The following is a 14,802-nucleotide window of genomic DNA, read 5'->3' on the forward strand; positions in this document are numbered from 1 at the left end:
TCTTCCCTTTTTGGCATTTATTTATTTTAAGATTTATTAATTTTTATTACAAAGTCAGATATACAGAGGAGGAGAGGCAGAGAGGAAGATCTTCCGTCCGATGATTCACTCTCCAAGTGGCTGCAATGGCTGGTGCTGCGCTGATCCGAAGTTGGGAACCAGGAACCTCTTCCGGGTCTCCCACGCGGGTGCAGTGTCCCAAAGCTTTGGGCCGTCCTCGACTGCTTTCCCAGGCCACAAGCAGGGAGCTGGATTGGAAGTGGAGCAGCTGGGATTAGAACCAGAGCCCATATGGGATCCCGGGGCGTTCAGGGCGGGGACTTTGGCCCGCTAGTCCACAGCGCCGGACCCAAGTTATTTCAAATAAAATATTTTAAGGAACTTAGACTGGTATTATGGTACAGTGGGTTATGCTGTCATCTGCAGTGTCAGCATCCGATATGGGCATTAGTTCAAGTTTAGCTGCTCCACGTAGGATCCAGCACACTCTGCCAATGTGCCTGAGAAGATGGCTCTGGGTGGCTTCGACCCTGCTGCCCATGGGGGAGACAGAATTAGTTCTAGAATCTTGGCTTCAGCCTGGCCAGGTCCTGGCAGTTGCAGCTGTTTTTTCAAAAAATGTTTGCTTTATTTTTGATATGTACAGAATTGCGATGTGTGCCCGCGTGGCCCGCTGAATAGGGTGGGAGAGTTGGGCAACAGGGAAAGTGGGGGAGACAGTTGCTTCCAGTTTTTGTTTTGTTTTCTTCCCGTATCTCGGGGAACTGGGGAAAGAAGGACCCGCAGATGGGGGCAGCCACTTGATGTTATCCTAGGGTCCCTTAAGGGGAGCACGTTCTTAGCGTGCTGCTCAAGTGGTTTTGATCATTCCGAGATGTTGATTTCGTTGCTCAAAGGTTGTGGAAATCCTTCCAAGGTCCATTGGCTGACATAGCCCACCTAAGAGTCTCCACTCACCCAGATACTTGCTGTCAATGCTTGGTCAGGAGAGTTGTCTGATTTCTTTTGCCTTCCATGGTATTAGATGTCCTCCGTAGGCCTCAGTGGTCTGTCATTTCCCTCATGTGCATCTGGGCATACCATCTACTACCCAGGCTTCAGGAACCATGGAGGCCCAGTTCTGACACATGCACTCCAGGGTCAGATCACAGATCCTGTGATTTTTCCCTGTGATTGGAAATTTGAGTCCAGTGGTCCTGCTGGGGGAGACGTCCCCAAAGAAACCTCACCAGAGATGACCCCAGACCTGATTCATGTGTGTGCAGCCAGTGCGGGGTCCATCTTAGTTTGTCACCCACATCAGCCTACACACACACTGGTGGTTGCAGTCACCCAGTCAGTTCTGCAAAGGACATTACTTGTCTCTCTGGCTTTTCCTTTCTTTTCTGTGACCTTGGGAGAATCCTGGACTGTGTAGGAACCTCAGTGTTTGCATCTTTGACATGGACTGTGAGTACCAGGAGTGTCTCCCACAGAGGTGCAGGATCCCAAAGCGTTGGGCCGTCCTCCACTGCTTTCCCAGGCCATAAGCAAGGAGCTGGATGGGAAGTGGAGTTGCCAGGATTAGAACCAGCGCCCATATGGGATCCCGGGGCTTTCAAGGCGAGGACTCTAGCTGCTAGGCCACTGCACCAGACCCTGAAATATCTTGAAAATCGAATTTTTTTCACACATGCATATTAATGATAGTTACATATAGCAAGCATTAAAATACTCACATATTAAATCAAGTTTAAACCCAGATTACAAGAAGATACTGAAAATTTGATGAAGGGCAATGGGGCCAGCATTGAGGTACAACAGGTTAAACTGCTTGTAATACCAGTGTCCCATTATCAAATGTAGGCTCAAAGTTCCAGCTACTTCAATTCCAATGTAACTCTGTGCTAATGTGCCTGGGACGACAGCAGATGCAATCCATATGGAATTCCCTGGCTCTTGGTTCAACCTGGCCTTCTGTCTCTCACCCCCTCTCAGTCTCTATCACTTTGCCTTCTGAACTAATTGGTTTAAAACAGAGGGACCAGGATTGGGACAGATGGGTTAGACAGTGCTTGCTGTGCTAGCATCCTTTATGAGAGAAAGTGCCATTCGAATCCTGGTTGCTCCAATTCCCATCCAGCTGGGGGCTGAAGCTCTCAGGAAAGCAGCAGAAGGTAGCTCAAATGCTCAAGCGCCTGGCACGCAAGTGAAACACCCAGACTGAGTCTCGGCTGCACCTGAGAACAGCTCTGGCTCTACCAACAAGGGATCTGTCCCTTTCTCTCTGTAAGTGCTTTTCTTTTTTCTTTTTTTGTTTTTAATGATTCATTTATTTTTTATTACAAAGTCAGATATACAGAGAGGAGGAAAGAGAGGAAGATATTCCGTCCGATGATTCACTCCCCAAGTGAGTGCAAAGGCCGGTGCTGTGCCGATCCGGAGCCAGGAGCCAGAACTTGCTCCGGGCCTCCCACATGGGTAACAGGGTCCCAAGGCTTTGGGCCATCCTTGACTGCTTTCCCAGGCCACAAGCAAGGAGCTGGATGGGAAGTGGAGCTGCCGGGATTAGAACCAGTGCCCATGTGGGATCCTGGCGTGTTCATGGTGAGGACTTTAGCTGCTAGGCCAAGTCGCCAGGCCCGTATCATTGCTTTTCAAAGAAATCTTTAAAAAAAGGGGAGGCAGATTGAGGTGTGACCACTGCTCAGAGAAAATTGGACATCTGAAACCTGATGAAACAACAAAATTTCTAAATCACAGTGAAGAAAGTCGGTTTCCAAAATTAAGACACTCATGTCTTTTTTGTTTATTATTATTTTTTTTTATTGCAAAGTCAGATATACAGAGAGGACGAGAGACAGAGAGGAAGATCTTCCGTCTGATGATTCACTCCCCAAGTGAGCCGCAACGGCTGGAGTTGCGCCAATCCGAAGCCAGGAGCCAGGAACTTCCTCCAGGTCTCCCACACGGGTGCAGGGTCCCAAGGCTTTGGGCCGTCCTCGACTGCTTTCCCAGGCCACAAGCAGGGAGCTGGATTGGAAGTAGAGCTGCCGGGATTAGAACCCGTGCCCATGTGGGATCATGGTGTGTTCAAGGTGAGGACTTTAGCCCGCTAGGACATCTCACCAGGGCCGACACTCATTTCTTGAGCCTTAAAGAACTCTAGGGGTTGATGTTGTGGCCCAGCTGGTTAGACTTCTGCCTGAAGTGCCAGCACCCCTAAATGCACCGGTTTAAGTCCCAGATGCTCCACTTTCTATCCTCCCTATTCATGCAGCTGGGAAAGCAATGTAAGATGCTCCGTGCTCCACATGGGAGACCTGGAAAAAGCAGCAGCCCTTGGCTTCAGTCTGGCCCGTCCCTGAGTGTTGTGGCCATTTGGGGAAGGAATCAGAGGATGGAAGATTCTCTTCCTCCCCCCCCCCAATAGATCTCTCATACATATAAATTTAAACGTTTTATTTTTATTTATTTATTTTTATAAGATTTATTTATTTTTATTGCGATATCTCTGTCTGCTCCCATTGACTGGTTCATTTCCCTGTTGGTGCTTGTGTAGACAGCCTTGCCATGGCTGTTGGTCTGCGAAGAACAGTTGTTCTGATTTCAGGGAACGTGGGAACTACGACATTAAAGTGTGCCTTGTAACAGTTGTCTTGTTGTTTGAGTGGCAAGGAGGCTCTTCAGTAAATGTGAACTGGACCCTAGTGAGCCTCCCTTCGATGCCCAGTGGCCAAGCTCTCTGGGGCCTGGGAGAACGTGGGGGTCTCCCCTCCTGTTGCCTGGAATGCCTTCCCCAAGGAGGACAGGTACATGAGCATCTTGGCCTTGCAGTGTCCACATTTGAAGAGTTGTGTGGAGTGTATGAGCAGAGGGCAGTCTGTAATCAGGGTGACGTTTTACTGTTTTTAAATGAAAGCATTTTCTATTTTCTAAACTCCAGTTTTTGTTTTTATCTGCTTGAGCATTGGAGACCCATATAAACAGACACTTAGAGAGAAAGAGAGGCATCTTTGCTGTGCAGGCTGACTCCGAGAATGGCTGCAGGGCGCAGGCCGGAACTCTGTCTGGGCTGCATTAGTGGGACATCATCTGCTGCCTGCCCGGATGCAAGAACAGGGAGTGGGTTTAGGAAGAGTATCTGGGACTGGAACCTGTGTTCTGATTGGGGCGGGGGGTTGTTGTAAGCAGCAGCTTGACTTGCTGTGCCACAGTTTTGGGCCCCAACCCAAACTTGGCATTTAACTTGGCAATACAAGATAACTTTTAGAAGACTCATCAGGGTGTAACATGCCAAAGAATAAGAGAGAATTGTCAGTAAAATTGAGTGATACGTAAAGAAGATTCTTATTTTAAGAATCTTCAGGGGTTGTTATGGCACCGCTGGCTGAGCAGCTGCCTGTGACATCAGCATCTCCAATGAGCACCAGTTCGAGTCTGGGGTGTTCCACTTGTACTTAGAAAGTGCTTGGATCTCTGCCATCCATTTGGGAGACCAGGATAGAATTACAATTCCTAGCTTCTTCCTAGTCTAGTCTCAGCCAGCACCCTGACTGGGGTGTCGACCAGTGTGGGAAAGACCCCCTCCTGCTCCCGGCTCTGTCATTCAAAAAGGCAAGGAAATCTTAAGAAAAAAGTGATGCCCGTGGTGGTGATGCGCCCTTGTAAGGAAGTAAAACAGACTACGATGTCAAAACAGGCACTCCGTTCAAATTCCTTGCTCCAAGGCTCAAAGGAAGTCTGATGTAGTCCTTAATGTGGCCCACATCTCTTCTCTGACCACTGCCTTCAGCTAGTACCTCTTCCTCAGATACACAGAAAACAATGAGTCACTGTTTAGTTACTTACTTTTATTTTATTACAATTTTTTTATTTCAATTTTTGAATTTTTTGTACAATTCTGTATAGTCTGGAATTTCCCTCCCCCCAATTTTCACGCTTCAGATGATTTTTCCCATATTGTCAGAACATTTCTTCGTAAGGAGTTACAATTCCATCAGTCTGCTGTTTAAGTGTGCCCCGACATTGCTGGTACAGACAATGTCAGACAGTCCATCATTCCATTGTCTGGATGTGTCCAACACTTTCACTGGGAGTCCATCTTTTGTTTGGAAGTAGGGATGCATGTTGCACTGTGTCTTCACTTTTGGTTATCGCAGTCTCCATTACTCCATCACTATACATTCCAATTTGCATGATGATTTCCTTATATTAGAGAGAACATACAGTATTTCACTTTCAGTGATTGACTTCTTCCACTGAATATAATGGTCTCTAGTTGTGACCATTTAGTTGCAAATAGTATAATTTTATTCTTTTTAATTGCTGAATACTGTTCCATGTGGTAGATGTACCACAGTTTCATTAACCACTACTTTTTGTACAGGCGTCTGGGTTGTTTCCATGTTTTTGCTATTGTAGATTGTGCTGCTGTAAATATAGGATTACAGATCCCCCTCTCATATGTAGTTTTAATTTCTTTTGGGTGTATTTCTGGAAGCAGAATAGCTGGGTCATGAGGCAGACTTATTTGTAGTTCTCCTTGCAGTCTTAAATTCTTTGTCACACAGTACAAAATGGCGCCTGCTGTGCCACTGCTAGAATTCTTGATCTGCTGGCTGTTAAGGCCAGAGGGCTATCCGGACCTAGGACCTATCTTGGGTGGAACCTGTAGGATGCCACATTGTTGCAGTTTGCTGAGCCAGAAATCAGTTTACTCCCAGCTCAATGCATGTGCAGTACTGTCCATAGCCCTTGCCTCCTTAAACAAAATGGCACCGATACAGCTCTAGGGTCCAACTGAGTTGTGAAATCCACCCTATTCCCGTCTGGGATCCGCTGCTCTGTCTCTGCTGCTGGTCAAATCAATCAGTTCAGCATGACGGACAGTTCTTTGTCTAGGTTCACCTCCTGAGCTCCCAGTGAAAGTCCCTTCCCACCTGGTTGCTGGTGGAGTTCCAGCTGCTGGTGGAGTTCAGATCGTCACTTGCTGAATGCTGCTGGAGTGTCAGTCACTGCAATACCACACCATTGTGTCTGCTGCTTTCCAGCGTCTTTCGGTCTGGTACCCCTCTGCTGTTGTCTATCCTCTCCTATTTCCTGGAATGTGCCCTCTCTACTTCACACTGGCTAATACTTCTGTCTGTTTAAATGTGTCCTTACCCTACTCTGCCATCTTGATTCTCCTTATTTGCAATTCTTTGAACACTCTACATTCTGATTTCCATAGGGGCTGTACTAGCCAGCATTCCCAGCAGCAGTGAAGGAGGCACCTTTCTCCCCACATCCACGTCAGCAGGTGGTGTTAGTAGAGTTCTGAATGTAGGCCAATCTGACTAGAGTTAGATGGTTTTCATTTGTGTATCTCTGATGGTTAGGGAGCCTGAGCATCTTTTCATACGTCTGTTAGCCATTTGAATCTGTTCTTTCGAAAAATGTTTGTTCATTTCCATTGCTCAATTTTTTGCAGGGTTGTTTTTTTAACTGTTCCTAAATTTCTGAGTTACTTTTATTTGAAAGGCAAAGTTACACAGAAAAAAGGGGAAAGAAAGAAATTGTCTAACCACTAGTTCAGTCCCCAGATGTTTGCAATGGCCGGAGAGAGAGAGAGATTGACCAATTGATCGATTGATTGATTTAGGCTCACTCTCCAAATGGCCACAGTGGCCAGAACATTTCAAAGCCAGGAGCTGGGCCCAGCGCGGTGGCCTAACGCCTAAAAATCCTCGCGTTGAACGCACCATGATCCCATATGGGCACCTGTTCTAATCCCAGCAGCTCCACTTCCCATCCAGCTCCCTGCTTGTGGCCTGGGAAAGCAGTTGAGGACGACCCACCCAAGGCCTTGGGACCCTGTTACCCATGTAAGAGAGCTGTCTCCTGGCTTCAGATCGGCGTAGCACCGGCCGTTGCAATCACTTGGGGAGTGAACCATCAGAAGGAAGATCTTCCTCTCTGTCTCTCCTCTCTGCATATCTGACTTTGCAATAAAAATTAAAATCTGAAAAAACAAACACGCAAACAAAAAAAAAAAAACAAAGCCAAGAGCTGAGAGCTTCGTTTAGGTCTCCCATGTGGGTGCAGCAGACCAAGAACTTAAAAGCCTTCCTCAGTTGCCTTCCGAGACCATGTGTAGGGCAGATGCATGGGTAGTGAAGCAGCCAGGGCAGAAAATGGGACCCACATAGGATGCTGGCACTACACTTGGAAGTTTTAGCTACTGTACCATGGACACTGGTAAGACTCTTGGTGGAGCGCTGGTTCCAAAAATATGTGAGTTCTAATATAAGGAGGCTAGTTGTATTACTTTGCTTTTAATGTTTTTATAAAAAGAAATGCAAATATCTAGTTCTTGTAAGCCCTCTTAAGAGGTATTATTAACAAAATTTACTTTTTTTTCACCAAAAAATTATACTCTTGTTATGTTTTGTAGCTTGCGCTTAATTCCTGACTGATTGTCTGGAGGTATTTTTCTCTTCAGCAGTTTTTTCCACATACAAAAATCTGTTGTAAAAGTACGGAAAAGAATGGCAGCGGAAACACAGACACTGAACTTTGGGCCTGAATGGTGAGTTTTAACAAAATCTCATCCTGTTCTATGTTGGATGACTAATATATATCGTCATAATGTAGTGAGGTGCTGGGTGGTGTGTAAATGGGCATGTTTTTTGAGACTTTGTTTTATGTGTGTAATGTAAAACAGTGTGGATAGTGTAGGAATAAATTACATTTGGTAAATGACAGTATTCTGTGATTTTGTAACTGTTTTCTTGCTCTGGTAATGTTATGATAGTGCCGTTAGACATCTCCACAGTCCCAACAACGTAGAAACTGAATGTCTGCATCAATGTTGCATAATTGTAATTTGTTATGTTTATTTTCTGCCACAGTGCTATTTTGTGATTGCTTTTCATAAGCTCATTTTAAAAATAGATTCTATTGAAGAAGTATCTTAGTATTATTTTACTGGTGGGCTAGGCAGTTAGATCGGAATTACACTGGCTGTTAGCAGCAGCCCATCTGGGCTGAGTTAGCGTTTACCATAATAACAATTCACTGACCTTTGAGTCTCTTACAGGTGTGTTTGGACCCGAATATGGAATTCTCATGGAATTTTGAGATCCATCACATTATAGTGTGACTTTTCCCCTCTCTTCTTCCTTTCCCCCCAAAGTTGGTGATTGAAGATCCTCTCTTCAGTGGCGTGAATAATACTAGTTATTTTTTTCCATTCAAACCTTGAATAACCCCTTTGGTAATGTCAGAGACAGCACTGAAGTAGAGACACTGGGTTAGTGTCTGAAATACCCGTGAATGGTCAGGTGACAGTCGTCTGGTAATTGGTACAGACTTCTACCGGAACTTTCTATGCTAAGACTTTTATTGCCCGATTGCATCTTTTATATGTAATTCTTAAATTTTTTTAATCCATAATAATTAGCAAAATGATCTAAGTCACTGTTTGAAGTTTTGAGAACTGATATAACTCCCTTATATTGATAGTTTATTATGAAATTGTTGACCTAAATAATATTGCAACTGTTTGAAATATTCTATTTTAAAATGTTCTCATTATTAAATGCATACTTTCTAGAAAAATTAGAAATGATAAATAAGCCAGAAAACATACAATCACTGTGATTCCGCCCTCCCGGATAACCATTGTGAATGCTTTGGTGTATCTTTACAGGTGGTTTTGTGTGTCTTCTTGTACATTCATTTTCATAAGCTGAGCTTATTCTGTACATTATAATTTTGTAAACTGCTTTTGAAAAATAACCTAAAAAATCTTTTTCAACAATAAATATTTGCTCTTCTATGAAGTGGTTGCATTGTATGGATGTAACTAGTCATCTAGGCATTCTCAGAGGTTTATCACAAAAATATTTCAGTTGAACTTTTTATACTTGAATACTTATTCACATCTTACTTTGTTTTCCTTGTAAATTTACATTCATGTAGCTCACTTTGTAAACTAAGTTGTGTGTAGCTGTTCTGCCTTTATCTAGAATTTGTAACTGCCTTTCTTGTATTTTTTATAAACCCGCATGTCTTTCTTTGTAAAACATGACTAAAATTTTCAGCTTATTTTAGGAAGGTCTTTTTTTTTTCCCCAAGCATCCCACTTGTAATAGGTAGCAGATAGGCAACACCTAGGAATTTAGCTAGAAGAAATAAAAAAAGAATGGCGGTGTTATAGTTAATTTATATATACCTTGATTGCTTTGTACTAGGGCTTAGCAAACACTGAGCTGTGGGACATTGTGTAGGTAGTTTCTGGAGGTGATGTTTTCTTGAGTTATCTGACTTCTGCTGTGCTGTTGGGCTGAGCTGTCACCTCAAGGCTGTCGTGAATGTTTTCCTTGGCCCCTTACAGAGAGTGTGTGCTGGCTGCTCTCCCACACCACGATGCTCACATCCCTGCTCTCATGGGATTCTTGGGTTGTGTTGGAGGGGATTTCCTTTGGTTGCTGTTTTGTGAAGAATTGGAATTGTGTCCCGGCAGCCTGCAGGCCTTGGAGCTTAGAAGCTGTCCCCGGCTTGTCTGATGTGCCGAGGATTGCAGGTTCAAAGGTTGGTCCCTTTTGTTTGGACCAAAGAGGAGATGAGGCATGTGAATGCTGACATCCTGACCTAGAAATGTGCAGTGGGTGTTGTTTCCTCCAAGCATATCAAGCTCACTAATCAGCTTGGTGGTGGAGGCTGGGCAGGGCACTGGGGCCTCCAGGCAGAGTGCTTGTGTACTCAGTACCTCCAGGCATGGAGCTCTTGTGTACCGGGTAGTACAACACATAGAGCAGGAGGTGTAGAAAATGGAGTGATTCATTCGTTTGTGCACTCAGGAGAGAGTACAGGTTTGCACTTGTCAAAGTGCATAATCCTTAGGTCTAAACCGGGAGGAAGGTGTGATAGTCTTAATAGATAAGTATTTCTAGGCATGAAAGTGTCTTTTTAAAGCTGTTCCTCAAATCTCACCACCTTTGTTGACCTTCTGCATAATGTTCCCTGCCTCCCTTTCCACTCTCCCTTCCCTGCTCATTTTTCTTCATGGTCTGTATCAGTGGAACTTGCCAAATATTTGACACATTTTCCCCTTATTTCAATCCCAGCCTCTCACCTCCTTAGACTGTGAGCCCCACTGAGGGCAGGTGCTTTGTTCTGAAGTTTTGTACAGTCTGTTCACTGCTGTATCTGTAGTGCCTGACACATAATTGGGTACTCAATAAATATTTGTTCAATGAATGAATTGTTGGAAAGCAAAATCTTTTATGTTTTGCTTCTGTAAATCATGTATGTTTATGCCTTTGAACAGTTCTGTCTGTATTACTGATTATTTTCTTGGCATTAATTTCTTGGAACTGGGATTATTAAGCCAGTAGTTTTCATTCTTAAGGTTTTACATGATGTATGGACAGGTTGGTCAGCAGGATTGTGTGAAATTAATTTTCATCATGCTTAGCTTACCCTTCATAAAGCACTAGTTACTGTCTTGATAATAGGTGTTTTGGTGCTATAAAAAAGGCCTTTTAAATGTTTCTGTTAATCATATTAGTAAATATATGAAATATGAAAATTTGGAAGAATTGGTAGTACAGAAGAAACAAAATCTAACTTGTCTTTAATCTGACTACCTGAAGAGTGTTTGTTAATGTATTGGTTTGTATTGGATTGTTCCTTTGCTTGCAAGTATATACCTTAAGACATTAAAAAAAACAACTAATCATACTTGTTGTATTTGGTACCTTAAGATTTTTTTGGTAGATCCTAACCTTAGACAAACCTAGAAGAGGCCTTTATTACAGGGGGATGTGCATGCTGATGGGGGTTTTTGGGAGGAGCCATGGAACCTCCTGTGGGATCGCCCTTGGCTTTGAGTTTTTTCAGTTGTTATCTTGACAAACGAAGGTACTTCTGTTTCCTCTGGTGAACTAGTTACACTTTGTAGTATATCTCTTTAGATATATGCTTGCTTCAGGAACAAATTGATTGCCTTGAGGAAGGTCCCATGGTTCTCAGTTTTGGTAAGCACATTGTTTATACATACCTGTGAAGCTAGTCTGAGTGCAAGCCTAGACTTCTAGGTTACTCAGCATGCTGTTCGTTTCATGGAAAAAATGAGGGTAATTCTGAAGGAATTTTAAAATCTTACTTGTTTGAAAGGCAAAATTAGATCTTGTACCCACTGGTTCGCTCCCCAAATGGCCACACCAACTAGGGCTAGGTCATACTGAAGCCAGGGGCACACTTAGGCAATCCTCTGCTGTTTTTCTAGGTGCATTATTAGGGAGCTAGATCAGAAGTGGAGCAGTGCAGATTCAAACCGGGGCCCATATAGGATGCTGACATTGTAGGTGCAGCTTAATGCACTATGCCACAGCACCAGCCCAAGATTGTGGTAATACTTTTAATTTTCAGAAAGGTTGAAAGATACCCGGGGCAACTGAGGTGATAGTAAATTAGATGTTATCTGGAATTGTATTTTAGAAGAAAAATTTAAGATTGGTTCAGCAAATGTTTTATACAATGCTTAGTATATTCTGCCTTGTGTTAGATCCTGAGACAACAGAGATAAAAGGAAATGGCAGCTACTTCTGGGCTGCTGAGCGAAAACCTGACACCAGATAACCCCCTGCAATGCCGTGATGCTGTGAGCAGGCAGGCAGGCAACTGCTATGTCTTGCCCACTTCACTGTCTTACTGTTGTCTCAGGCTTCACACTCTTCCAAAACTCAGGTCAGGAGGTTTGGGCTCTTGTATTTCATCTGAATACTGTATGTGTCCATTCACTCTAATCAGAAGTCTGGAGTTATCCTTAATAGTCTCTTCTGATTCCTGTATCTAGTCCTTTGCAATGTCATGTCAGTTTATTTCAAGATTAATTGTTGTACTTGTTAATGTCTGTGATTTCATCCATTGGTATCGCCTTGGTAAATGACCACTGTCCTCTTGGACATAAACTATTGCAGCAATAGCCCATTGATGTTTCCTGTCTCTGTTGTGTTTGGCCTGCAGCTGGCTGAGTGAGCTTACCATGTGAATGGGACCCAGTCCTCCCTAAGCCCTGCAGTAGCTCTGTGTGTGCGTGACGCTCTTTACTTTTCCTGTGTGTTGTCTGCTAGCCTTTTGGAGACTCCATAGGTTCTTGTGTCTTGCAAGCTCCTGAGGACCTCAGTCTTGCTCCGTTTGTTTCCCCACCACTCTTATTTCCACTTCCTCTCTTCTCTCTCAGCCTCTCTTTTCTGCCCACCACCCCTCCTCCCCTGCAGTGGTGAATAAGATTAGAAAAACTATTCCTGACAGTAGCAAAGGGTGTGTGTAAAGACACAGGAAACTGAATTGAGGAGATGGGTTTGCCTTGGAGCGGCCCTTTTATGATAAGAAACTTTGGACTTGATCATTTTATGTCAGTGAAGGATTGTTAAGCAGGAACTATCAGACTTGCATTTGAAATAACTCATAATAGTGTGAAGTCTGGAATAGTACTTGATTTTTTTGGTTACAGGAATAAAAGTGTGTAAACAAGAATTAGCTTAGGGTAGAGAGGGGATGGTTTGAAAGATACTAGGATTGAAAATTAGACCTGATAAGTTCTTCTTCTTTTTTTTTTTTTTTTAAAGATTTTTATTTTTATTGGAAAGCCGGATATACAGAGAGGAGGAGAGACAGAGAGGAAGATCTTCCATCCGATGTTTCACTCCCCAAGTGAGCCGCAACGGGCCATTGTGCGCCGATCCGATGCTGGGAATCAGGAACCTCTTCCGGGTCTCCCACGTGGGTGCAGGGTCCCAAAGCCTTGGGCCGTCCTCGACTGCTTTCCCAGGCCACAAGCAGGAAGCTGGATGGGAAGTGGAGCTGCCGGGATTAGAACCGGCGGCGTCCATATGGGATCCCGGTGCGTTCAAGGCGAGGACTCTAGCCGCTAGGCCACGCCGCTTGGCCCAGACCTAATAAGTTCTTATGGCAGGTTGCAGGGATGTGAACTATAGGCAGTGGAGCTGATGGGCTGCATGTGGCTGTGTGAGATGGGGGCTGGCCAGGAGTGCATTCACAGCCGTTGATCACCATCATCTATAGGCAAATTGTTTTTGTAAGCTGAAAGTTCAGATTTTGGGCAGCACTTAAGAAGTAAAGAATTTGTGGGGTCGCCTTGGTTAGGTATCCTGCTGCTGCTATATGTTAGTAGCTGTCTGTGTGAAACAAGTCTCAGGCCAGGCCAGGAAAGGGAGAGTCGTGGTTTAGGGAACTCTCCTCAGGATTTGGCAATCTGGAGGTCCTTGGTGAGTTTAAAAAAAAAAAAAAAAAAGATTTATTTATTTTGTTGGAAAGGCAGATTTACAGAAAAAAGGAGGGACAGAGAGAAAGATCTTCCATCCACTGGTTCACTCCCAAGTGGCTGCAATGGCCGGAGCTGAACAGATCGGAAGGCAGCAGCTAGGAGCTTCTTCCAACTCTCCCACGAGGGTGCTGTTTCAAGGTTTGGGGCCGTTTGCTGCTGCTGTCCCAGGCCACAAAGCAGCACCCATAGGGGATCCCCGCTGCTGCAAGGTGAGGATTTATCCATTGTGCTGGGCCTCCTTGGTGAATTTGTGAAGCAGTGGAGTGGTGGAAGAAGCCAGGTTGCAACTGTTTTGAATTGTTTCTGGAAGGAAGAACAGTTCATAACTGCAAAAAAGAAAGAAGTTGCAGCAAGTAAGGAAATTCTGAGGAAACCAGCTACGGGGAAAGCATGTGAGAAAGATTGACTTTCCAGAAGAGAGGTTTGTGTAGAGATTAAGAAACTGGTGGGCTTTTTGGGATAGGAGTTACTCAAATATGTTAGCATTTCTAAGTGTCTTGTAGGTGACAAAGGGACTCTGGTTAGGATTTGGTAGATTAGTAGGCAGAGTCTAACCTCTGTTCTCAGCTTGACTCAGTCTCTCCACAACAGCTGGCGTAACCTTTGGCTGTGCTGTATGTAACATTGGTGCCTAGAAGCAATTTAAAAAGTCCTGCCCAGGCACTGGAAAGGCGCTTGAGTGCTTTGGAGTGGGCAGGGTTAGTAAGTGGATTTGAAACCTTGCTTTCAGAACTGCTGAACAAATTAGAGGGTGTTAGGCCATGAGGAGGAGGGACTGTGAGACACGATGACTGTCCATATTGAAATGATTTTCACTTGGATGTTGCTTGAAACACTTGGGAAGGATATTGGTTCAGTTCAAAGAGATATTTTAAGATAGTAAATGTGTATTATAAAAGTAACATTGGGCAAAAAGCCCATGATTTTTAAAAGATTTATGTTTATTGTAAAGTCAGATATACGAAGAGGAGGAGAAATACAGAGGAAGATCTTCCATCCATTGATTCACTCCCCAAGCAGCCGCAGTGGCCGGTGCTCAGCCAATCCAAAGCCAGGAGCGTAGCCTCCCTGGGTCTCTCACGTGGGTGCAGGGTTCCAAGGTTTTGGGCCTTTCTCTGCTGCTTTCCCAGGGTACAAGCACGGGGCTAGATGGAAAGCGGGGATGCCGGAGTAAGAACCATCACCCATATGGGATCCCGGTGCTTGCAAGGCCAAGGACCTTAGCCGTGAGGCTATGGCACCAGGCTCCCCATGATTGTTTTGAATAATTTTTTTTTCAGATTTATTTTTATTGGAAAATCAGATATCAAGAGAGGAGGAGTGACAGAGGGGAAGATCTTCCTTCTGATGGTTCACTCCCCAAGTGATTGCAACAGCCGGTGCTACGCCGATCTGAAGCCAGGAGGCAGCTCTCCTACATGGGTAACAGGGTCCCAAGGCCTTGGGTGGGTCGTCCTCAACTGCTTTCCCAGGCCACAAGCAGG

At 44.4% G+C, this 14,802-nt stretch overlaps 1 protein-coding gene across 1 annotated transcript in view; it reads left to right on the forward strand.

Moving 5' to 3' along the window:
- The window catches only part of GIGYF2 (GRB10 interacting GYF protein 2), a 106,658-nt gene that overhangs the window by 17,182 nt on the left and 74,674 nt on the right, over window positions 1–14,802 (forward strand). Inside the window, exon 3 of the mRNA XM_058665117.1 lies at window positions 7,466–7,549. Coding sequence (XP_058521100.1) covers window positions 7,509–7,549 — 41 coding nt within the window. The 5' untranslated portion in view covers window positions 7,466–7,508. The remainder of the gene's footprint in view (window positions 1–7,465; window positions 7,550–14,802) is intronic.

The sequence above is a fragment of the Ochotona princeps genome, chromosome 5, assembly GCF_030435755.1.
Source record: "Ochotona princeps isolate mOchPri1 chromosome 5, mOchPri1.hap1, whole genome shotgun sequence".
NCBI classification, from domain to species: Eukaryota; Metazoa; Chordata; class Mammalia; order Lagomorpha; family Ochotonidae; genus Ochotona; species Ochotona princeps.